This window comes from Heterodontus francisci, chromosome 17 (genome assembly GCF_036365525.1).
Source record: "Heterodontus francisci isolate sHetFra1 chromosome 17, sHetFra1.hap1, whole genome shotgun sequence".
Classification (NCBI taxonomy): Eukaryota; Metazoa; Chordata; class Chondrichthyes; order Heterodontiformes; family Heterodontidae; genus Heterodontus; species Heterodontus francisci.
Genome location: NC_090387.1, coordinates 42,796,503 through 42,823,549, shown reverse-complemented (window position 1 = coordinate 42,823,549; position 27,047 = coordinate 42,796,503). Strand labels below are relative to the sequence as shown.

Genomic DNA, 27,047 nt, shown 5'->3' with positions numbered 1-27,047 from the left:
TCTGTTATATTGGCAGAGGGGGGTAACAATTGGCCTCTGCATCCCTAGGCTACCAAAGGGTGGGGAGAATTGCCCAGGGGTTCTGCTGATGATTATTAACCAATGACCACTCCTGGAATAAAAATAGAAAATGCTGGAAATACTCATCAGGTCAAGCAACCTCTGTGGAGAGAGAGAGTTAACCTTTCAGGTCAATGATCTTTCGGCATTACTGGGAGAAGGTAGATGTTTAACAGCTTGTAAGAAAGTACAGAGTCAGGGAAAGGGGGATGGTGGGGAGAAAAGAACAAAAGGGAAGTCCTGTTTTAGGATTGGATGCAGGAGAGAGTAAATGGAAGAAGGGATGATGGTAGAAGGCAAAAGAGGATGTTACCAGGGCAACTAAAGAAACAAAAGATGGGTCCAAAGGAGCTGTAAATAGCAGCAGCAGAACCATCACCAGCATATGCTGTCCAAAAATGGGATCAGTCATTATGATCTGTAGTTATTAAAATCAATGTTGAGTCCGGAAGTCTGCACATTTGGACAAGAGAAGAAGACACCCCCATCCCACCTGCCACCAAGCAGTGGGGCCTTCATTTCAATATTAAAATGAGCTGAATAAATATTGAAATGAATGTACCTGATCATGGTGGCCATCCCACGCCGATTTTACAGCCGTTGGACGCAACCCGCGCACCTTCGGAACTCCTTACGAAGTTCCGAGGCGAGACACTGGTGGGGAGGGGGGAGGAGTCAAATTATCAGTGGGGAGATGGGGCATAAAATTAAATGTTGATTCATTGAGGGGGGGATGGTGGGAGAGGGGATTGCAGGTGTGCACGGATTATTACTACATTCCAGAAACAAAGAGGTACCTTTAAACATGTAAATTTCTTCTAAGGGCTTGAAGCCCTTTAGAAATGGTGTTGGCGCCTACATGGTGGCACCAGACGCTGTTGCCAGGAACGCAGTGGCTGCCTCCTCTACATCATCGGGGGCAGCTGTTCCGCCCTCTATATTTAAATGAGTCCCCGCATGTAATATTGCGGGGGTTCTGCGGCGGTGCTTCCCTGTCGGAAGTCTGCCGACTTCACAGCGCGCCACCGCAGAGTGCAGCGTGCTGATAAAACTCAGCCCCACATGTGCACAGACGACATCCAGCTCTACCTCACCACCACCATCTCTCTTGACCCCTCCACTGTCTCTAAATTGTCAGACTGCTTGTCCAACGTCCAGTACTGGGTGAATGGAAATTTCCTCCAACTGAAGACCAAGTCTCAGGCTGAACCAGACTGTTCACAACCTTGGTGTCATATTTGACCCGAGATGAGCTTCCGACCACATATCTACACCATCATGAAGACCGCCTATTTCCACCTCCATCACCCTACTTTGCTCTGCCTCAGCTTATCTGCTGCTGAAACCCTCAGCCATGCTTTTGGCTGGACTTGGCTATTCTGATGCACTGCTGGCCAGCCTTTCATATTTACCCTCCATAAACATAAGGTCATCCAGAACTCTGCTGCCTGTGTCCTAACTCGCACCAGGTTCTGTTCACTCATCACGCCTATGCTCACTAACCTAAATTGGCTTTTGGTTATGCAACACCTCAATTTTAAAATTTCTATCTTTGTTTTCAAGTCCTTGCATGGCTTCACCCCTCCCTATCTCTGTAATCTCTTCCAGTACCAAAACCCTCCAAGATATCTGTGCTCTTCTAAATCTGGCCCCTTGAGCATCCACTATTTTAATCGCTGGTGTTCCTGCCTTCAGCTGCTTGGGCCCAAAGCCCTGGAATTCCTTCCATAAACCTCTCCGCATCTCTACATTGCTTTCTTTCTTTAAGCTTTCCTCAAAACCTACATCTGTCCTAATTTCTCCTATGTTTCAATGTCAAATTTTGTTTTATATGCTCCTGTGAAGTGCCTTTGGATGTTTTATTAACTTAAAGGCACTACATAAATACAAGTTCTTGTGAAACACTTGCCGATGTTTCAATGTGACAAGACACTATATAAATGCAAATATTATTTACTTTTAAGTTGAGAAACATTACAAATGATAGTTGTTGTAGAAGCATGCAAAAATACTTGTGCAATGCTCACTGCTGCTGTAGATAGGCAAATGGAATTATAACATCTGGGTACTTCTGGTGAGCTTCCACTGTGCCAGAGTAACACAGAGTACAGTATTTTTGTTATATACACTTTATGCTACCGCAATAACATAAAACTCTCTGTCCTTTCATCATGCCTCCATTTATTTCTCCCCTCTCAGGCACTCTGCCCTCCCAAATTCCTACCCCAACCTTTCAGCACTCCTCCACCATCTTGCTTGCCTGCTGCCATCCCAGGCTTGACTCCCTCTTAGATAAGCCTACAGCATTCCTCTGTGCCTCTGTTGGCATCCTCCAAAGGGCCCATCAGGCACTCGTTGCTGCCTCTTTACGAGCAGCAACTCCAACTGCCCCATCCTACCCTCTCACTGACTTTCCTGCCAGTGTGCTTACTGGGGCTAATTTGAACAATTTCCTCCTGGCCAACTCATCCCTCCTAGTTCTGGCTCTGTGAACTCTGTCAGTGGATCAACTATCACCGGCCCACTCTGCATCTCCCTCCAAAATGTCCAATCACTTGTGAATAAGCTCCTTGCCATTCATAAGCTTATTTTGGACAATTGCATCAACGTCATGGCCTTGACGGAAACAGGGCTGAGGAGCAATGGCACCTTCTCCATAGATGAAGCCTTCCAGCCAGACACTGCCTTGCCCACACCGTTGAAGTGACAGTGTGGCTCTTATTACCAAATCAGGGCTTTGTCTGCCCTCTTACTCCAGGCACTTTCTCCTCCTTTGGGCAGTTCATTTTGTTCTGTCCCCTCGCCTCCCATTTAAAATCCTCATTTTCTACTGCCCACCAAAATACCATAAAGAATTACTCACCGAAAAATCTCCACTGCCTTCCTGCTGGAGCCTCTGCACCAAGTGATTTCTCATCCTCAGTGATTTCAGTTTCCATACCAATTCATCATGCTCTCACTCTTCTGGGTTCATTGTCCTCCTTTCCTCCCAATCTCTCCCTCCATATAAAATCTGCTACCCATATTCACACCCATCCCCTTGACCTTGCCATCGCATGTGGCCTTTCTAGTCTCATCATGTCAATCGCAGATAAAGCAATGTCATGGTCAATTTTTTGTATCATTCTTCACCCACATCCCCCTTCCCCCTCCCAACCCTACTTCCTTCTGTTCTGCCCCCCGAAAAAACTATCCCTCAATTCACTTAATATTGCATGTTCAATGTCCCAACTGTTTAGCCTTTGGCCCTCCATTCACCACAACATTTCTGCAGCTACTGATATGCTCAAGAAAAGCCTCACCTCCACCTTTGATGCACTAGCTCCCATTAAAACCATCTCTCTCTCTCATCCTGGCTATCTCCCGGTATGGCCCTCAACTCCACTCCCTTAAGTCCATGGGATGCAGATTTGAATGGATATAGTGGACAACTGGTTTAGCTATTCACCGCCACATAAAGCACAATTGGGTCCTGCTGTCGTCTGCTAAAATTGCTCACTATTCCAGGATCATCCTGAAAAACAAAGATAACCCTGTCTTCTTTTCTCTAGTGCACACCATTTTCTTTAATCCCTCCCCCCACTCTTACCTCTAACAACAAGTGTTCTTTGTCACTAAGATTGAGACCATGTGATCAGCTGCCTGTGCCACTTTCCTCACTTCCCTAGCCCACTAGGCTAAACTTCATGTAAGATTCTCTCTGACAGGCCTTCCGTGTTCTACCCTCCGTAAACCCGAGGTCTTCCAAACTCTGCTGCCTGTGTCCTAACTCACACCAAGTCCCTTTCACCCTTGCTGACCGACATTGACTCCTGGTTAAGCAAACCTAGTTAAGAAAACCTTGATTTTGAAATTCTCATCCTTGTTTCCAAATCCCTCCGTAACCTCATTCCTTCCTATCTCTGTAACCTCCTCCATCCCCACAACCCTCCGAAGTATCTGTGCTCGTCCAATTCTAGCCTTTTGAGCATCCACCATTTTAATCACTCCGCCATTGGCAGCTGCCAAGGCCCAAAGCTCTGGTATTCCCTCCCTAAACCTCCCCACCTCTCTACCTCTCTGGCTTCCTTTAATACACTTAAATCTAGCTCTGACCAAGCTATTGGTCATCTACCCCAATATCTTCTTAGGTGGCTTAGTGTCAAAATTTGTTTGATGACGATCCTGTGAAGTGCCTTGGGAAGTTTTACTACATTAAAGATACTACATAAATGCAAGTTGGTGTTGCAATTCAATATACTCCAGCCAATTTTGAAGGAGACAGCTAAAATCAGTGTATGAGGCATCTGGAACCATTAGTTGAACAAATTACTCTTAACAGCATATAAATAAATGAACAGATTTTAGGTATATTCTATGGATTTTATTCTATACCTCCACATACATTGCAAAAAACCTTTGATGTAAATTTTACAGTGCCAAATGCATTATCAGGAGATGCACATCAGTTAGTTGCTGACTTTAATGTGAATGTGACCTGGGCATCATAATTGAATGTCTTAGTAACTTAATGGACTTGTGATTTATATTCAGTGCCATAAGATTCACAAGATGATCAATATTTAGTCAGCCAGTTGATAGACAGACAGAAAAAATCTGTCTCTTCCTACCACCCTGTTTTTTCAGACCTTAAAGCCACTAAAATATACTGATGAGGTCACACAAATAATCAAATTGACAGATCTTAAGAGCACAGCCCAGTTGAAACAAATAATTGGCATGATTTACAAAATAGTTTCCAGTTACAGGAATTGTTTATTTGTTGCATCTTCTGCCCAGAATTTGCTTGCAAAATAATAGCAAGTTTAATGCACTTGCTGTTATAAGTGCATAAACAATGCAGCAATTTATGGTGTGGAAGAAATACACCGGGAGAAACATATAGCTGGACGATTTGCAGTGTTCTGTTGTTAGCCTCACGAAAATGGGAGTTCGCTATCAATCTCCCTATGAGTTTCACAAAACTGCTGGATCCTTGTTGTTAAAATCAATTCAATTCACTGCGGAAAGTTAGGGCTATTGCATAACAATGTAAGAACCCTTCTAATTATGATATTTATGTTACTGCAATACCACTCAAACCTTTCAACACAGAAAAGGAAACAATTCAAACTGTGGAGTCTCAATCTTGCAGGTTCTTCGAGGTATTAAAATTTAAAATGTTATCTTCTTTCTTACTTTTCCTTTTTCTCTGTTTCTCTCTCTCTAAATCCAATCTTGCGTTCCCTCTCTTTATTTCTCTTTCTGTACCCAGTTAGACTCCAATTCATCCTATTTCCTTCTTTGTCATTTCTCTGTTTCTTTCTCTTTCCCGAAATCTCCTTGGTTAAGGAGATGGACTGTTAGTGCCATTATTCACTAATGCCCTATTGCCCTTGCACTTCCACCAATTTGAACACAGAAAAATTTCAAGTTGAAAGGTGAGGAAAATAATCTACATGTGGGGCACGCTGTGAGAGGTCCTGCTCCAGCAAATTCTGGACCAGCGTCTGACAACCAACTGAATAGTGAGCAATACACTTTCACAATGAAATCGCTGGTTCAGTGGGAGTGAAACTCTGATAGTTGTTGATTTACAGAATTATTTCATGTTTATATGAGGTACAGGGTATTTGGCTGAAGGCAAGTGTCAAAATAAAGATATCGCATGACAACTGTGAACTTCATCCTTTGTCATTTCTTATATCTAGCCAGCATGACAGTCTGCTCTAACCTACGATACTGTGGTGCTAAACAAGAAATTTCAGTCCAGAAAAACCCATCCATTTGTTCCCCACACAGTGCATATATTAAAAGTTGTTTGTGGCAATTTAATGTATGACTGCAAAGGAGAGTGTTATTTCCTGTTCTGGGGCTTTACTTGTTAATGTAAACCAACTGTCCTCATTTAATACTCAACTTTTACACATACCAAGGTTTTAAGGAATTACTTGCTTCGGAAATTATCAGACACTCAAAACTTCTGCACCAGTTGTCTCTGACTGTGTTTTAAGTCATCAACTTTGAGCTTGTTTGCAAAAGATGCGTCTGGATCATAGCAGTGACAATGTGAACCTTTCCAAGAAGAAAACACAGAAAGTGGTCAACAGGGAATGAGTTAACAGAAACTCGCTTAAATTTATGGTGGAATTGTGTTACAATATAAATTGGTATAAGAAGGAGTAGCGAGAAGATCATAGCTGTTAAAATGATGGTAAATCCTTCAGTGACCAGAGGGCAGTCATAAGATAAAAAGCCACCTTTCTCTTGCTAGATATGAAGGGCACTGAGTCAGTGACAGTGGTGAAATTAGATGTAGCTAGTAGCTATCATAATTTTTATGGCACCAGCTTGTTCTTTACTAGAAATGTGGGCTATGTGAGTTACATATGATGAATTCTGCAGGAAAGTGTCCAATTCACTGGTGAAGCAGTGTTATTACACTGTCTTCTTTTACAAATGCCTGTTGACAGCAAGCAGAAGTTTACTGAGGTGGAAATATATAAGTATGTTTTAAAAAAAATTAGTTGCCAACTCCTCTGATCCTCCAACTGCAGTGTTTAGTATAATATTGTTTTGTGGTGAATAGTCACAATGTGATGAACTATTCAGGGGTTTGCAAAATTAATGTGCTGTTTATGCTTATCTAAAACAATTGCTATTGGAATTCCAGACACTCATTTCCACACTATCCCTTATATCATTGCCATTATAAAAATGAGCTTTCCTTGGAATGAATGTTTTGATTGACATCTACAAATCACTGCACAGGGGTTCTTGGCTGATGGCTGTTTTTAAAATTTGCATTGTAAGGTCATTTTGTAAATAACATTTGCAATAGGATGTCATTAATTATGATGGAAAACTTACCCAGCTGCCAGTTGCCTAGGGCACTGAAGGCGTCTTACCATTCCTGTTGATTTTTGACAGTGTTATGTTAAGATTTAAGTAATCTTGTATTTGCACAGTTAGTTTTGATGGTGTCTTTAGGACAAATGAATTTAGTAAAAGTTGAGTTCAGAGCTGATTAAAAACACTGGAAAATATACCGATTTCTATGATGAGAATCTAAATCTTCTCTGCTGTTAGTCCATAAGAAGTTCCCGTGTGGAAAAAAAGCGCTTGGTGAAAATAGGAGGCCCTGGCTTAAGCACTGGTAACAACCTCTAATTGAGAAGCATTCCATTTAAACTTTAAAAGTTGCAAATGAACTGTGTTTCACAGACAACACTATTAAAATGCAGCCATGGTGTTCAATGAGTTCTTGCAACAGACTATCCCATGATTACACTTGAAGGCTGTGGTGTAAGTACCACATTGGTATGCCCATAGTATACAAAACTAACAGTGATAGTTTGAAGACGGTACTGTTGCTAACTTTGTATTTGCTGCTATGTGTTTAGTGCTCAGCTTCTAGTGTGACAACATTACTTGCTGGTTCTTTTTCTTACACTGAAAAATTGTATGCAACTCAAGCTTCTTAGTTATTGTAACATAATAAAAGCAGAAAATGCTGGCAGCCGGTCAGGCAGCATCTGTGGAGAGAGAAACAGAAGTTAACGTTGCAGGTCAATGACCTTTCATCAGAATTCAACGGCATCGACCTGAAACATTTCTGTTTCTCTCTCCACAGATACTGCCTGACCTGCTGAGTATTTCCAGCATTTTTTGTTTTTATTTCAGATTTCCAGCATCTGCAGTATTTTGCATTTATATTAGTTAATGTAACAACCTTGTATTCTCAGTCTTTTTCATTTGAATGTAACTCTCTTAATTATTCAAATGGCATACAGAGATGCATAGTAATAGCTGTTGGAATTTGTTATTTAATCATGTACAAATCCTACCTTTTTGGTAGAATTATCTGAGATTGAATTATCTGAACTCATCCTCTGCAAGGTTACAACATAATATGCATTACAAAAAAGTATGTAATTTGCATTACAAACATGGAACATCACAGTCTATTAATACAACCAATGGTTATTGTTCGTAATTAGTTCATCATAAAATCTATAATTCCCTGCAGCAAATTTTAATTATTCATATAAACCTGCAGACCCACTAGGTCACTTAGCTCTAGATATTACCTTAAAAAGTCCTTGGTTGAATTCTAACCTGAGTGCAAGGACATATTTGTAACTGGTACGCGGGAAGACCCGTTCTCCCTCCAAGCAGTGAGGGTACACAATCAGAAATCACAGTCTAATTTGCCTTTGAATAAAACTTTATTACTCAAACCTTCCAGTGCTCATTTTAACATTACTGGAGCTTCACCTAATCAGATTGCCCCCGCCACCCCCCTCCCCGCCACACACACACAAACACACACACACACAAACACTCCTTCCTCCTTTCTTCATTTATTGGCAAACCAAAGATGGAGGTCGCAATTGCCTGTTTCCGGATTTTTTTTTGTTTAAAAATAAAAACAGTAAAATGGGCTCAATTTGCCAAAGTACTTCCCTGGCAGCTGTGTCTGATCTTTACTTTATTAAGTCATAAATTAACTTTAAGAAGATAGGACTGGTACCTAATGGAGTATCCTGCTTCCTGAAACTTATTGTGACCACAGAGGTTGTATGCTTGCTCATTTGCCTCTGTTGCATTTCTTAAGATAAGATTGAACCATTACATATGACTGCAATGGTACAGCAAGTCAGTGTCTTGTGCAGTGATATTGCATGAGATTTCTCTAGTGTTTCCAGCACAGTGAGCCCTGGTTCTAGTTACTAGTTCCAAGTCATCTTTGAGAGGAGCCAAGGAACCTCCTCAGATGGAGGATGAAAGAAAAAGTAGTTGAGTGATCCTACCTCTCTTTTTGTTCTATCAGTTTAACAGTGGCCTAAAGTCAGGTTCTGTACCCTTCCCAGCTGTCAGATAGCCATATAAGTGCCAAATTCAGATGGGAGGTATAAACAAAATAAATCAAAATTTACGCATAGCTCCTCTGTGAATGGGATAGTCTTATGTGAGGATACAAACTCCTTTAATGTGTTACTCACCTATAACATACTCCAATCTCCATGTGCATTGTATTTATAATACATTATAATAATTATACAGGTAACATACCAGATTATTATTGAGTAAAATGTTCTCTTCCTTGCTTAGGTCACCCATTTTTTCCCTGTAAAACTTTTCCTATTCGTCATGTGATGGATAGTGCCAGGTCCATATTGAAGCTGTAATGGAAGATACAAATTTGAGAGACAAATTGCAAAATAGGAAAAGCTCACAAATAGAACAACAAAAATAGTAAAATAAAATAAAAGATGTCTGGCAGTGTTGCACAATGTATTCTCGCAATTCTGTTATCAGTAGAATACAGCCAGCTATGAAATGATCTGCGTGTGTAGCAGTTATAAACACGTTTTATTGTCATTATAATTTTTACTCTTCATATGCCATAGTGGTGCCTAGCCCTACATTTCATAATATGGTAACACCCTGATGCTATGTTTTGCACTTCCTTATATCATGGTGCCATTATCAAACTGATGGGCTCACTCTTGTCTGAACTATTACTAAGCACCAGTTTACAGCTTGTAGGAGGAAAGCACTGAATGGAAGTGATATTCCAGGGGCAGTTCTCCTTCTTTACACAGAACAAAATTTTGTTTATTTAAAAAGTCAATTTCGTTGTGACTATGGAATTCTACTTCAGGATCTCCCTTCCTTGGTGTCATCAATTACAGAGAGCGTGAGGACTGCCTCAGGGTCACCTGACCCCAGGAAAGGAACAACAAGCTGGAAAATCCACATTCCCAGTCTGCCATGTGGTACCATGGGATTGGGCCAATCCAAAGTGGCTTCAGGATAGTATGAAGTCATGCCCCTACTGTTGACAATAGAGAAGTCCCTTGCAGGGAGGGCATCTCTACTGAATGGCACTGATGATATATTTTCTAAAAGTCAAACATATTTATCATAATATTGTAATGTCCTTCTGTAAAAAGGAAGAGTACTTTGAACAAAAAGTACTCTCTCGAAACAGTCCTTTCCGTTCAACAGCAAAAACACGCATTGAAGCAAATGATACACATCATATAAAATCAATCAGTTGTAGCTTCCTTCCAGTTATCTGTTATTCTGTGTATAATTTACAGAAACTTTCATCCGTGGAGCAAAGAATGTCATTGATTGGAGCATAAGTGGGTGTAAACCACATGTCACAAAAAGCTGAATATAAGGTTGAGAGCAAATTTAATCATGATTTTTTAATAGTTCTGCACCCTGTTATCTGTTTTTATCATCTGGACACATGAACAATACTGTGATTGGCTCCCATCGAGTTTTCATTTTGTTCCTTGGCAATTTTCTCTTCTCTTCTGTGGGATATAGTTCCACAGCTGTAAGTTGTCCTCTGGAACCTCAGTTCAAGTGGCCACTATTGACCTGTGAGGTTTGAAGGTGAGTGCCAGCAGGTGGTATTACAGCCAAGTTACTTTCTGCCCTCAATTGACATTCACAACTGCATAGGTCCAGCAGAAGTCATTAGGCGGTAATCACACGCTGAAACTTCTGGCCAGTTATACCCTCTAAGCCCAGTGGTCCCAAAGCCAAATATTGCACCATGGCTATGATCAGTCATAGCTTTCAAAAGAAACTGGATAAGCAGCTGAAGGGGAAAAAAATGTAGGGCTACGGGGAAAGGGTGGGGTAGTGGGGCTAGCTAAATAGGTCTTGCAGAGAGGTGGTATGGATTTCATGAGCTGAATGGCCTCCTTCCATGCTGTAGTCATTCTATAATTCTATTCTATGATACATAACAGCACAGTGATGGACCCTGGGATTACCATGCTCTACATGACTCAGAAACTCACTGGGAAAACACATTGAGCCAGTGTTGTGTGGAGAAGTGGGGTGGGATGCTGCAGAGCATTGTCAATGTACGATACTGAATGAAATAGATGTAAGTGATCTAGACTGAATGATGGTGGACAATATAGGTATTGAGTTAGTTGAGGAAGAATCAGATGGAATAGTGTAAAAGGTTACTTTTGCAAGAATATTTTTGTGCTAACCCCCTTTTCTATGCAAATGATTAAACAACTAGCTGAATAAGTGCAACACCTTCCCCCACTAAACCTCCTAATAACCACTGGTCATGGAACTATTAGAAGTTGGAAAACAATTGCAGAGTCCTTCGGAGTAAGATGTTGGAAAGTCAGTGATACTCACCTTACCATTTACATAACTCTTCTTTCTTAAGTATTTTTCCACTTTATAGCTCTGAGAATTTTCATTTTCATTTATTTTAACTTTCTTTATTCACCTCTGTGCTTTTTCCTGATTATAAGTTATCCTTGATTCTACTGTGTTTTTTGTTATGTGTGCCCTTTGTTCAAGTCTTATCTTCTATTACTTGTGTTGTTCCCTGGCAATGGACTGACAGCCTTCATGTCTTAACACCTGCTTTGCTTTTTGTCCTTTTAATCCTAATTAATTGGATGGACTATTTTAAGTAGATTAATAAAGGCCTCACTAAACTGCAGTTCTTTACTGTCATGAAGCTACTGAATGGGGCACACTTGACGAACTTTGAATGTTTAAGCTGAAAATTATATACATTCGGTACCAGGCATGTGATGAACCTTATTCCAACTGTGTAAACAGTATTAACCCTACAGATGGTGACCCCTGGGTGAACTTGTCTCCTCACTCAATTATTCAGCAGTAGTTTTCATCAGTGCTGTAGCTGGCATTTCTTTCACTCCCACAAGGTGGCCCTAAAGACCATTCGTAAAAGAAGTCAGCCTTTACACAGTGAAACACAATGACGACTGTGTCTGATCTTAAGTCAGGGCAAAAATTATCCGGAAGTGTGTTGCAAATATTTTATTATGTATTTTTGTATATTAATGCACTGTATAGTGCATTCAACATCCATGGATGAATCTGAGGGCATGCTCCATCACATTACATTTGTACTCTGACATAAAATAATGTCTTTTTAACTCCATTAGTGTCAACTCCCATCAGAAAGCATAGTGCCTGATACTAATAGTGTTAAAAAGACTCACAGAAAAGTCCTCATAAAATTACTGGGTAAATGTGGATCGCAATATTCTAGAGAAAGACTTTGGTATTAAGAAGTTAATACCTTTGCAATATTTTGAGATTCATGTTGTGCAGACTTTGGAAGGATCTAGTGTGGGTGAATTCCTAGCAGTTTTTTTTATTCTGTCATGGGATGTGGACATGATTGGGAAGGCCAGCGTTTGTTGCCTATCCCCAATTGCCGTTGACAACTGAATGGCTTGCTAGGCCATTTCAGTTAAGGGTCAACCCCATTACTGTGGATCTGGAGTCACATGTAGGCCGGACCAGATAAGGACGGCATATTTCCTTCCCTGAAGAACATTAGAAAACCAGATGGGTTTTTACAAAAATTGACAATAGTTTCACGGCACCATTTCTGAGACCAGCATCCACTCAAAATTTTATTAATGAATTGAATTGAAGTTCCACCAGCTGCCATGGTGGGATTTGAACCTGTTGCTCAAGGTATTAGCCTGGGTCTCTGGATTACATGTTGCGCAACATTACCACGATGCTGCCGTCTCCCTGTTCTGCTTGTAATGACATCCCCTAAAATGAAATATAAAACAATGCACTTGCATTATGCTTTAATAAAATGACGAACAATATATTAAAAGTGATGTCTGCATACACAGAGCTCACATTTGTTGCAGATGGAAAACTATCTGAAAATGCTGCATGTTTCTCAGTTGGAGCCCAAAATTGACAATCGCATTTCAATTTGCAAAGTCCCCAGAATAAGCAAGAATTAAACTCTGGATAACCTGACGGTCTGTTTTCTTAAGAATGACATTTTGGCCTTAAAGCAACACAATTTTACCTTGCCTGTAGAATACATTTTGCATTACATAATATGGCGTTTCTGATCTTACAAAATAGTGGTCACGAGTTTGACAGCGGGGGAGGATGGGGAGTACGGGAAGGGTGCAGGGGAGCCCAGTAGCGGGTAGTACACCCGGAGAGTTGGAGACGTGGATGTCCTGCCAAATGTAATTGCAGGGCCTCAATTAAATAAAAGTTCCTGGAGTCTCATCCGGTGCCTGGTCAGTGGGTGTGGGCAGGAATTTGGAAGCAGGTCACAATCAGGGAACTGTGGGAATGATCCCCAGCAGTCAATGGGCATGAAGGTGATCAGGGATTGGGTGGAGGGTTCCAGTGTGATTGCTGGGAAGGTCAGGACAGGAGAGGTGTAAGCACTCCTGGCAGGTGCTGGGGTGGGGCACTCTGGTTCTTCCTGCCCACACACACGACTAAAAGAAGCACTTTTTTAGAAGTTACCATGAAGTGGCCTTTTCTGGCTAATCCGCTCCTCACTCCATTGTTCTGCTGCTAGGCTGCAGAGAGCACAGGAACCCCCTGATGTGAAGTTAATATTTCATCGCAGTGCAAAGGATATCATCAGGCAATGATTTCTGAATGTTAAGTAGATCACTGCCTGCCTTTAACAGGAGCCTCTTCCATGCCTTTGTTACTCCTAGACCTGACTCTCTTGGTCGGCCTCCAATGTTCCACCCTACATAAACTTGAGCTCACCCAAAACTCTGCTGCCCTTATTTTAACTGGCACCAAGTGTCATTCAACGATCACCCCTGTGCTTGCTGACCTGCATTGACTTCCAGTTCGGCAACGCCTCAATTTTAAAATTTGCATGCTAGCTTTTAAATCCCTCCATGGCCTTGTCCCTCCTTATCTCTGTAACCTCCTCCAGGCCTACAACCCTACGAGGTATCAGCGTTCCTCCAATTCTGACCTCTTGTACTTGCTGATTTTCTTCACCATTGGTGTCCGTGCCTTCAGCTGTCAAGGCCCTAAGTTCTGGAATTCCCTCCCTAAACCTCTCCACCTCTCTTTCCTCCTTTAAGATGCTCCTTAAAGCCTACCTTTTGACCAAGCTTTTGGTCACCAATTCTAATATCATCTTATGTGGCTTGGTGTCAAATTTCATTTGATAATCCACCTTTGAAGCATTTTGGGACACTTTCATACTTTAAAGTTACTGTATAAATGCAAGTTATTGTTGCTGACAGCATGATTTGCTGTCATAAAAATTATGGCAGCCAGGAAAATGACAAGTTAGAGCCAGGAGCTAAAATTTTCAAAAAATAACCTCTCCCATGCACCATTCTCTGTGGGTGAGGTGCTTTAAAATCCTAACCAGTGTATTAACCAATTTGCCATGTGAAGCACCACAGAAATGCCATTTTTACATGCCAAACAAGTTATTGGTAAGCTTCTGCTGCTTATTATTGTCCATGTTTTCTCAAACATTCGTATCTTATTGAGGACAAGAGCTTGAGAATGCTGTTCTGTCTTCAAGGAGGATGATGGGAGGTCAAGTGCTGCCATCTCATTTTTTTAAATAAACTGTTTTTTGTGTGGGTGGGAGGTGCAATCGAGAGAGAGGGACAAGCAAGAAAGTAAGTCTTATTCATGCACTTCTAAAAGTGCTGAGCAGATTCTTTACTTTTCTGCTTTAAAATGTAGTCAGCAGATTAAATTCCTTGAGAGGATGGTTTCCTATGCAATATTGAATGGCAAGTGTAATCTGAAGGAGCAGAGCATAACAGACTTTATACCTGCAGATGGTGCTGTAAGAAAAAAGCACAGTCCTATCTCAGGTCGAGCTGTGTGCTAGAGCATGAATACATAGTACTGCACCCACTTTACTTCGTACCGATCATGAATACTGACATTAAAACTACAGACCCAATATAGCACTGATAAAATTGGGGAAAAGTATTCTTTACAAGCAGCCTGGCACAATTGCATATTCTTCCAGCTTGTGAGTGAGATGACGGCTGAGCCTCTGTTTTTTGCCCTACTGAGATAATTGAGGATCATAATGGTGGGAAAGGACTGCAGTCATCACTCGCTGTCTGTCAGGTATCAGTACTCATCTCCGTGTCATCTGTCACCATTGAAGCACTGTGTCATCTTTACTCAGCCTTCAGAGCCGCTGTTTCTCATCTTGTTCATTATCTTGTGCACAGACCAGCCCCCCTTTTGTAAATGCATCTTTTTGTGACTCTCAATCTTCTGATTATGAATCGATGATCATGTGGTGTAAGAGAGATAGATGGCTTTTAGCTCCATCTTGTCTTCTCTAATTGTAAAATATTAGTTACATTAGACTCTGCTTTTTGATTAATGGAACTTATTTGGAGTGGCCTCTCCCAGCCTCCATCCCCCCCCCCCCCACCCCAAAGTCCTCCACTGACTTTCGAGAATGGAGTGATTTCAATTAAAGCAGACAAATAAGCCCTTCAGCTTTGAGATAGCTGAGCTGTATGTATTGAATCCACAGGGCCCACAAAGCTGCTGTTGATTTCTTATAGCAGAATCTTCAGTGACTGGATGGACGCGCATGATTTAGTGGTTGCAGGTATAAATAAAATATGGAATATAATGAAGATCCAGTTTAAAAAATGATTACAGCTTTTTTTCTTCAGAACAGCATATAATATTGAGTGAAAACACAGTGTGCTAAGTTCTCACAATCAATCAGTTCAATTACAAAAGGTCTATTCACTGCCATGTGTCGAGGTCTATATGTTGCACAGAAGAAGATAAAGTTAAACAGCTACAAACAATCAAGTAAAAATTCTTTTCATCAGTTTGAAAAAGCTTAAATTAGATCTGCCACTTAATGTTTAATTTGTGTGATAACAGTTTTTAAAGGAGATTGGTAATAGTCTATACCCGTGCTATGCATGGCTAAAGCAAGACAGTTTCACATTTTGAGCCTTATTGTTTTATTGAAAGGGCAGTTTAATATTCAGGGAGAAGAATTATTTTTCATTTCAATTTCAAGAATTCACACAATGACTGTGTTGCGCCTTTAAATACAGGCCATTGCTTTTAAGGAAATGATGCATTGCATGTTAACACTTTCATCTTCAGAGGTGCCTCCAACACAAGAGGGTGTTGTCCTGAAATTAATATTTTATGACAATATCATGCAAAAAACGCATTGTTCAGTGACCAAGATGTCTGCTGACAGTATTAGCTGTATTGTTATATTTCTTTCACAGGCTGAGCACAAGGAGAGGTTGCCAGTTCCCTCCAACCACCCCTCCACCCATTGTTGTAAAGGAAGAAACGTTTATGTAGGTGTGTCAAATGCCCCAGTGCTTAACTAGTTAAATCAGTTTGTTGTATAGTTGAGTATATAAAATGCAGTAAACCCTGCTGCTTTTTTTTCTCGATAGTTTTTCCATGCTATCCTGAAGATAGAATTACTGTTTGTAAGCAGCTGAAAGTCATTAGTGGGTCTGCAGTCTGTCAGGTGCTAGTGAAAATCTGCTGAAGCTGAATGGGTTCCTTTGCAGAGTGCTGGGAATTTGTCATGTGCTGATGAGCAGTTATAATAATATATGAGCAAATCACAAGCATTCTGCAAATTAATCAAATTTTTTTTTTACTCATCTCTGGGAGAGAGCGGCTTTGCAGTCCACCATAGGTAAAGCAGTCTTTACTCACAGATGGTCGTGCTGGCATCAGATGGAATTTATATAACAGTAATTCTGACTTCCTGCCAAAAGTAGCCTGAGAGACACAGGGGAAATTGTGTGAGGGCAGTCATGTGGTTTCACAAAGGTTGTTGCGGTAAGTTTTAGGGAAAAGCTTAAGATTTCTTTCTCTCTGCTCTTGTTGTTTTAGCCTGAAGGAACAAAATTCTACTCAGTTGTGCCACAGGCCAAATCCAGTGTGTAGTTTTTTTTTTATGAATGTGTACCGAAACACTGTGTTTCACAGCTGTTTGAACTCTTGGCACAAAGAACCATATGACTTCATGTCCTCACTCTTCCCTTACAAGGATTGGAGGAGGGAAGGTTCAAAAGGTTGTTGCTCTACACGCCGCAGGGTGGAGGGGGCTTGCTGCTCAGGAAGTGATACTTTGCTCATTCACTTTCACTGCTCTGTTTGTCTCCGCGTGGAGCATTTTGGGTAAAAAGAGGGAAACTTGAACTCCTCCAGAACATGACACATTAAAAAACACTGGGGATACTGCAGGCATGGCAAATACATTCAAAAATAATCCAAACAATTTACTTAACCAAACCACTACTTTTTAAAAAACTGTGCAGGAAACAGACGAGAAAAAGAAGGCATTGTAATAACAAAGCACTGTGACCGCTGCTTTATGGGGTTATATTACAAAAGGCCACTCAGTTCTCAGTGACATTTATGATTGAGCATTTCCTTAGACCACAGGACCGCAGAATTTCAAAGCAATTCTGAGCTCAGAGATCTAGTGAATCCTATTCTGCAGAGTCTAAAATCGAGATGGCATCAACATTCTTCTTGTTTTTGTTGTTGTTGTTGTTCCAGTTTTCCATCTGGATGTGAGAAGAATTTTTGGGGAATCGTGCTCAAAAGATTAGGAGGAAAAAAACTGCTTTGTCAATACATGACCTATATGAGAAAAAGATTTGCTGAAGGTTTTCTTTCGAATTTTGAAAAGATGGAGAATCAGCTACGTTACATTAGAGAGTATCAGTAGACTGCAGTGTTTTGTATAATGTAAGGAGCTGCCCATTTGTTTTGGTTCACATGACTGCAGTGGAGTAAGTGGATTAGACTGAAACTTTACCATGCTTCATTGCAGCTGGTTGCAGACATCTGTCATTTCTCAGCTACAGCTTCAGTATCAGGCCACAAAAAACCCAGCAAAGTCTGACACCTTTCATTTTGCACAACCTCTTATAGAATAATGCAACGGAGAGACAACTTTGTATTTCAAAGCGGGCCTTTCACTCAGATCTACAACACTGACTTAAAGGAAAGCAACGCCAAAATCCTAACTTGTATTTATTTTTTCTTTATTTAGTTAAAAAGGAGATTTTAGAATTTTTATATAATTAAAAAATGTGATCGACGTAGAATAGGCTGCAGGCAGTGACTGCCATCAATGACAAATATATGGGTGGAATGGTGCTGCTTGTTCCCAACATATGTCTGGAGTGTTCAGATAGAAATGTAGGCATTTTTCAAATATTGGGCAGTCTATCTTATATTGTTAATATGGCCATTGTTCAATAAATATGATTCTGTATTGTTTGAACTATATGTGCAAAATTATCTGCACAATATATTTTCAATAAAAAAGTCTGCGCCACTGTCAATGTCCCATTTATATTTACGTACTGTAAAGAAAATAGTTTACTTGACAGCGATCAGAGTAGCAAAAATGAATGTTGCGCAAATGTAACTTTTGATTGCCATCACTCACCCTTTGGCCTCCCTTCATCATTTTAACATTGATTCTATTAACTACAAATCCATTGATTCTATGGAATGCTGTTTATGAAGAAGACAAAAGATTAAATTCAGGCTGTATAGACCATGAAAATAGGGTATTGCCAGCACATTTAACTCTCACATTGAAAGTTATGTTACAGAACAGCATAGGGTTAGTTCTCAAAATAATATGTAAGACCTCTATCTATTTTGATAGCTTAGTGGGTACTAACCCAGACCTGACAAATAATATATGTGAGCACTAGTCTTGCAGCAAGAGGCTGTAAGATAAATAATGTAAGTTAAATGCAGTATTTGTGTAATATTTGCAAGTGCAGTACAGAAATGTGAAATAAGACAGACTGCACCTGTATGAAGCCAAAGTTTATTTACAATAATAGCAAAAATTTTCATTCTTTTCAGTACAGCCTTACAATGTTTCATTTTGCCCTTACGATTGCAATTACTATATTTGTATACTGGAATATCAGAGTGAGAAAAAAATAAAAAGAGATGTATTTTAGAGTATTATTGGCAGTGAATAGCCCTTCTCAGTTTCCTCAAAATCTGACAGCAGTGAAGTTTGCTCCCATACAGTTATTTTCATCTGGATGCAAAATTTTAAAAAAGGTTGGTTTAAAATAAGATGCTCACTTTTATTTAAAAAGCACATATTGTAAACCTTTGTAGGTTTGGAGTGCCTCCCCACATTATGCTGTACTTTACATGTTTCTTTCCATCAAAGGAATTAAGAACTATAACTAGACTCTTGTCTTTCCCTGCACTACAGGTCAGAGGCCTTTCCAATGCAGATACTGCCCATACAGTGCCTCTCAGAAGGGGAACCTGAAGACTCATGTTATGTGTGTGCATCGCATGCCTTTTGACAACAGCCAGTACCCAGATCGCAGGTTCAAGCGCTCACGAGTTGAAACGGAAGCTCCTGGGATTTCAGAGGAAGCAAGTGTTGTGAAACCTGGGAGCTCGTGTGAACTGCCAGAGGAAACCAGTCAGGACCAAGAGTAATGCAGTGGAACAATATAAATACTTGCAATATCCATTTTTACAGAGTTTTTTTGATATGCATTCAGAATGAGCAAATGTTTATGGCATTCCAAGGAAAGAACTTATGGACTATATAAAAATAACACCCCAGTATTGTGATCGACAGTAGAGAACATAAAAACAGGAGTTTCCAGTCCTTCCAAATGGCTGCCAAACTGTTACCTAGCAACAAGTACTTCAAAACATCACAGGTGGGAGGATAAAGTGGTTCTAAAAGGTGGGAAGAGGTCATCAGTTACTTAAAAGCAGGACATTTAAAAGTTTAAAGTGGTCTTTGTCCAAAAATAATGCTCTTAACAGAAAAATGATACCATCTGAATGATTTAGCATTGCCTTGAAGATCTGGGGCTGTGTTTTCAGTGTTGAAAACACCTTTATAACATGACACCAGCTGCTGTCATTCGCTTAGCATAGTAATGAGATGTGTTGGTAGACTGCCATGGTGCCAGTCTGACTGGAGCTGTCATTGCAGGAAAAATCAATTCAAGCGGTGTCGCAACTGCACTATAGAAGAAATCTTAGACGGCCCATGAACTAGGGTCAGTAGTGACCTACAGTAAAGTGGGTTGGGATGTTACATTTTCACATTTTTTTCCAATTCATAGCCAAATGCATCAATGGAAGAGAATGAGACACAATGCAAACGTATTAGTCTTTTTTTTTGTTATCAGTTTGCAGTGTGGAGGGAAGAAAGCATTTTTTTCTTTACTTAAAAGAATTTTCTTCTGTGGAGAAGTAGGTTATCAATAATCAAATTATAGACAAGTTGGAGGGTGGGGGTTGGGGTGAGTGTTATTGAGCACTGAAAGCTGTTAAGTCTGACAGTAGAGGGCACTAGTGGGAAGTGGGATGTTTGTAGCAAAGGTTCGTCATGATTTTTACTTGAACAGAATCCCCAGCAGCAACAATTTGCTAATTTTTGTAAATGTGAAAAACAGAAAACAGGAGTTTCTCCTGAAATGTTATTAAATAGTAGAGACGATGAAGAAGCCCAATCATCCATAATTTCCTGATCTGTATGTATTAAGAAATACTGTTAAAGTGTTCAGTCTTTTTCCTTTGTTTTTTTTGTAAAACAGAAACAATGGAACTTGTGGTGTATTTTTATGAATTTTAGCTTTTGTACAATTCGGAATCTCCAGAGTTTAACTTCATCATGATATAGGAAGCTTTTGAGGAAGTAGAAGCTTGTGATGAACGGTGTGATTATAACATTCTAGAAAAACATGTATGAAGGCATTTAGCAACACAAAGTCAGCCCGAAAATTAAAATCAAGTAAGCTTATAGCCTTTGGAATCTTACTTCCTTCATCAAAAGCAAAACTGGTGCTTCTTCTTCCAATGGTAGATGAGTATTAGTGTCTTCTGAAAAAAAAGTCAGACTTAAAAAGTCAATATCTTTCCATGTAGGCTGGGAGCAGAAAGTAAATCCCAGGGCCTTAAAACTTCTGTTCTGCCTAAAGCAGTTTACAGTAATCAGAAACTGCAATCTATGATTTGTGTAAATAAGAAAAAAAGCTTAGTACTAACCTGAGATAAGGATAAAATCTCAGGCTAAGAGAGAAGTAAGGTTTGCATATGCTGGCTACTAGGAAGTCATCCAACTGAAGCCACAGTTTAATTGAGGTCGCTAACTAGGACCTATCTGGCATATAGCAAGCTGGTTTTATTGTTTTCTAGTATAGTTCTCACTGCCTTACTTAAACCCAGATGATAAACTTAATGCAACTGTTTCTAAAGATCCTAGTAAGGGATCGAGATGTTATTAAACATTTCTGAACGACTGTAGTAAGCTTTAGGATATTAACTGCACTACTGTGTTTGGTGACTGTGTCAGTCGCTTGCTTTTGTGTGTGTGTGCGTGTGTATGTGTGAGTGTGTGCCGCCTACAGTATCTTAGCAAACACATTCCATTCTTGCACTTTTGAAATCTTTCAGTATTCTTCTGTGTCTTTCAGCATTTCAGATGACAGGCAATAATTCTGTTTGTGACACTGGAAACATTTCCCTTTCTGTGACGTGTGCGTTGATTCCATTTAGTCAGGTGCTACTGTCCCTCTTTTTTTTTCCCTCTGACATAGACCTTTCCAGAACATTTGTAACTTGTAATACAAACAAGTGACAGCAGCAGTGATACATTGTCAGATTCTGAATAACATCATGCTTCACAAATCTAAACATGTCAACATTTCTCTGTACTTCTGTAGTGTGTGAAACTGGTCATGATATTGTCTACATTCCTAAATGAAGGAGTTCCTATCTTGGAGGAGATCTGAGATCAATAGAGTAGAGGATTTTGTTGCCTTGCTTGTAACAAGTAGATGACTTTGTATTTAAAGTTTATTCTTGGTCATTATTTATTATACATCAGTTGACAGAACTTTATTCTGGTATAGAAGTATAAAAGTTGTTTTTCAGCGATGACTGTTTTCTTTCCGCTGTTAGAAGCAAGATGTCTTTGAAGCAGTACAGTTTTATCCAGTGTTTTACGCAATAAAACCTCTACCTCTGAAAGAGCAGATTTTGCCGCCTTATTTTGTAGAAGTGCTTCTAAAAACTTAACATCTTGTATAATGCCGAAGTATAATACTTGCCTTAGTAATTCTGCAGGATTCACCCTGCTTAGGGTCCTGACTCAGGGAGCTTTTACAGAATATCTAAATCCTTATAACTCTGAAAGCCGATGTTATTTGTATTTCCCTTCAGAGCAATTTAAATTCAGTATGCTTTACTTTTTTATATATATATATTTGATGCAAATTTTGCAGTACATGGACATTCATTGAATGATGGCCCCTAATTTCCTGATTTGTATTTATACAGAAATTGTACTGAAATTTATGCCAGTTTCTGCGCCAATCATGCAGATGGGAATGCTTTGCCCAGACTGTGGATTTCATTTGCCTACACAGGACGTGAAAATAAGTGCAAATGCAACACATCCAATAGGGCTAAAAGAAAATAGGCTGCATTCTACTGCCATGGCTCCTCATTCTGATAGGCTTTTTCCTCTATCTTTACTCTTCTCTCCATTATTATGCAGAGCAGGGGTATGCCCATTGGGAAGGCCACTCAAGCTGCTTAGCCCTTCTGAACAGGTCAAGTAGCACAAGAGCCCAAAACATCTCGCCTACACTGAGACTGACAGCACTATGGTTCAGTATAGTGCAGGTCTTAGTAAGAAGAATTTAAAGAAAACACAAAGAAAATCGCCATCTAACTCCAGAACTTGAGTATTGCTGAAAATAGAGAAATATCGTCGAAGCGTTTCATCTTGCAGTCTTCAGGACAATCCACAAGAATACCAATGGAAGGGAAAACAACGACTTTATATTGTATGAGAAGAAAGTGCTGATTGGTTGGCAAGTGAACTCTGATTGCTAGAGGTGTTGCCAAGGAGAATGCACATTTGCTATATAATCCTTAGTGCTAAGAATTACGATGACAACCAATTTAAGATCGCCAGTAGGGCTTGCAGTGTAGCGCATTTGCATGTAATGGAAGCTACATATATTGATACACAGGGCCCTGTTCTTTGCAGACAGAAAGAACATGTACAAACATTGCGTCTGTTACAGCTAAACAAAATAAGTGACAGTCATTCATTAGTTCATTCCTCAGGGCAATGCATTGACCAATCATAGTCAAGCTGCCTGGTTTAACTTTCAAACAAAGCTTGGTTGTTAACTGTCAATCACCGTAAACTGGTGCATTCTCCATTCCTTATTCTTGCGGATTATCCTGATGAGTGCAAGACGAAAAGCTTCGACAACATGTCTCTATTTTCAGAAATACTCAAGTTCTGTACTACCAAACTCCAGAAATCGTAAATCTGTTAATAATCAGCAGTGCGCTAATATTTTGGGTCAATCTATGTCAGTGCATTATTTGTGTAAATCCAGGAAATTCACATGTAAATATAAGGAATTTAAGTCTCCAAGGGTATTATTTAGCAATCTCAGTGGTGGAATAATATAAGACTTCCTTCCAAGATTCCTCACATGGAGAGTTCCCAAACTCAGTTAGAGTTTCGAAGAAAGGCAACATTCAGAGGTACATCCCTGCAAGGAAAGAGACAAAGTCAGAGAATGAGTTAACATGGACTTTTCTTGGCCTCTCCCAGCAGCGAGGTTGTAGGCCAGCATCAACATGGCCATGCTCTTCTTCCTGGATAGTCAATGGGAGGTGGGGGGGGGGGGGGGAGTTGTTTGTAGGAGGAGCCAAAATGAGGGAGGGAAAATGAGCAACTTTTTCATGCATTTCCCACCCTGAATTGTCCTCCTTGATTCCTTGCTGTCAGGAAACGTGGGAGCTCCAGGAAGTCGTCAATAGCACGGTTAGGTTTACCCAAACCCTGCCCAAATGATTAGCTGCCAAAACCCACTATGCAGAATAGGCAAGCACAGTGGCACTACCATTAGCTGAAATTAGTGATCCTCAGTTCAAGATATTCAGTGAAGCCTACTCATTACCTCATTAAACTCATTACTCACTCATGTGGTGTGAATATAATGTGTGTTATACCCAAAGAGGAATTGTAATAGAAAGGGATGACATGCTTCAGGATGAAGAAATAACGCAGAGTGAGAATCACAATTCTTTGCCTCTTTGTTTTAAGGTTTTTCCTACAAATTGTTACAGTCTTACATTATTTACGTTGAAAGTAACATTACCTTTATTTATTCCGAATTTCTTCATTTTACTTTGTGCTTTTTGATTAAATCCGGACAGATTTTGAATCTTTCCCTCATTGAGAATTGTGCTTGACACATCTGCTTACAGCATAAACAAAATATTATTCTGCATTGTGAATAAAATAAGCTAATGGAAATTCAACATTCTGATCAACAGCACTTGTTTTATGAAATGGATATCTGTATCAATTGTTAGAGTAAAACACTAAGCAATATTAATAATGAAAACTGCTTGCAATAAAAAATAATTAGGGGCAAGTTTTAAAAACATGGAAAACAAAATAATCAGAAGATCCTTTAGTATTTGGTTATCCGATCTTTTCTGCAGTTCACAGATGCCCATCGCTCTTGGCAAGACCAATGCCTCAAAGTTACAGGGGCTAACTTACTTCATCAGAAATTAAGATCTCCTCAGGCAGCAGCTATAGCCAGTGATGTTGCTCCATATTGTCAGTCCTTTTATTTCCCTAACAAGTCAGGTAGAAATGTATCAGACCTTTGTACAAGTTTTGAATTCATAAACCTCCAACAGGAAACAAGTTTTTCCCACAATGAAATTGGAGCAAGAAATTTGCCAAAAATTTAAGGTTTTGAATTTAAAGTAGCATTGAAAATAGCTCTTTTTATGTTTTAACTTGGCACATGCCATATAGTCAATTTGTTCTTATTGATGGACCTGCCTAAGTAATGTATGGTGCATATGATTTGCATTCTCAATTCAAAATGTACTCCCTGTATTACAGTAAAAAAATACTTCTAAAGGAAACAGCTGCAGTTCCTGTACCACAAACTAGTATTGTAGCAGTCAAGGAGAAAGCATCCTAAAGTTCATGACTGCCTCAAATAGAAGTCACCAAAGAGAAGTAGAAATGACCACTGATGCTTTAGGTGCCGTAGAGTTACTGAAGAGTCAGAAAATTGGTTTAAAATATGAGCAGGGCACAAAAGACCAACATCACTGCAATCACAGGGCTAGGAACTCAACAGTATTCAGGAAACTTTGGTGATATTGCTCGGATGGGACACAGCCTACGAAAGCTTTGCAGGTTCATCACCAGTTAGCATGGGTCGTGAGGGTCAGGATTTACTCTGCAAACCTATTAGTTACCAGATCACAGGGCTAGGGATAATCCTACTAATGGTCTAAAGTCTCCTTAGCTTTCGCTTGCGCAGTTTCAAGTTGATTTTTGCTTTAGTCTTAGGGACATGAATTAATAATAACACAATAATAACACAATCGATGTTCCCAGGGGATTGTGACAGTAAGCCCTCCCATTCCCCCCTCTTCATTTACAAGGCAGTGATAGCAAAGAGTTTTAATTTGATCATAATGCCTTTAGAGGTCAAAGAATTACTTATGTCCACGGGTTTGATTCTCGTACAACTGGTAGGCACAACAATCACAGACAGATTGTGTCAGCCTCCATATTGATAGCTGTGACAGGAGTAGGTCACTCGACCCCTCAAGCCTGCCCCGCCATTCAATAAGTTCATGGCTGAACTGATTACTCCACATTTCTACCTACCCTCGATAACCTTTCACCCCCTTGCTTATCAAGAATCTATCTACCTCTGCCTTAAAAATATTCAAAGTCTCTGCTTCTACTGCCTTTTGAGGAAGAGAATTCCAAAGACTCACGACCCACTGAGAGAAAAAACTTCTCATCTCTATCTTAAATGGGCGACCCCTTATTTTTAAACAGTGACCCCTAGTTCTAGATTCTCCCACAAGGAGAAACATCCTTTCCATGTGCACCCTGTCAAGACCCCTCAGGATCTTATATGTTTCAATCAAGTCGCCTCTTACACTTCTAAATTCCAGCGGATACAAGCCTAGCCTGTCCAACCTTTCCTCGTAAGGCAGCCCACCCATTCCAGGTATTTGTCGTAAACCTTCTCTGTACTGCCTCCAATTTACATCCTTCCTTAAATAAGGAGACCAGTATTGTACACAGTACTCCAGATGTGGTCTCACCAAAGCCCTTTATAGCTGAAGCATAACCTTCTTACTTTTGTATTCAATTCCCCTCACCATGAACGATAACATTCTATTAGCTTTCCTAATTACGTGCTGTACCTGCATACTAACGTTTTGTGATTCATGCACTAGGACACCCAGATCCCTCTACATCTTAGAGCTCTGCAATCTCTCACCATTTAGATAATATGCTTTTTTTAAAAACTCTTCCTGCCAAAGTGGACGAGTTCACACTTTTCCACATTATACTCCATTTGCCAGGTCTTTGCCCACTCACTTAACCAATTGTCAGGCAAACCCCCCCACCTGCCAAGATTGCCAGGATTTTGCCACATGAACATTAAAACTTAAAATTGCAAGCCCCTGACCGGAAAAACATTTCCATGGCAACCAACAATGTTGGAACGAGGGACAAAGGGCTATGCCCTGACTCATTCAACCATCAATTAACTTTTGATTACCAGACGTTGAAGGTGGGAGGAGCTAGCATTCCAAGGACTGCTAAAGTACAATCCGCAAACCTCGCAGGAGAAACTGTTCCATATAAGGAGCTAGTCACATGACTAACCTGCTGGGAAACCTGGGAGATTTTTTTTAAATTTGAATTTGAACTCCCAACAAAGGAATTGGAACAGAAAAAGCTGGTGCTCATGGAGTGAAGAAGGCTGTGCTCCTGGAACAGAAGCAGAACCCTCTCTGCCTGCCTCCACATCTTTCCCACGGAACTGAATCTTGTGAAGATATGTAAACTCAATGAGAGAAAAAATCTCATACGTGAACAAGGTTTACAAACAATACTGGGCCCCAATGAAACGCAAGACCATATCTTCAATCAAGGACAATCAAGCGAGCTCAATAAACAGTAACAAGATATTGCCTCCAACTGTTCTACTTATCTTTTCTTCTGCTCTTTTCTGTCCCTATTTGCATGTGTGTATCACGTGTGCATGCTAGCGTGGGTGCGTCGTATATCCGTAGGCGTTAAC

At 40.1% G+C, this 27,047-nt stretch overlaps 1 protein-coding gene across 1 annotated transcript in view; it reads left to right on the top strand.

The window, feature by feature from the left end:
• znf536 (zinc finger protein 536) overlaps nucleotides 1-21,874 on the top strand; it is a 599,157-nt gene extending 577,283 nt beyond the window's left edge. Inside the window, exon 8 of the mRNA XM_068049340.1 lies at nucleotides 19,115-21,874. Within this exon, the coding sequence (XP_067905441.1) occupies nucleotides 19,115-19,350 (236 nt within the window). The 3' untranslated portion in view covers nucleotides 19,351-21,874. The remainder of the gene's footprint in view (nucleotides 1-19,114) is intronic.
• The last annotated feature ends 5,173 nt before the right edge of the window (nucleotides 21,875-27,047 follow it).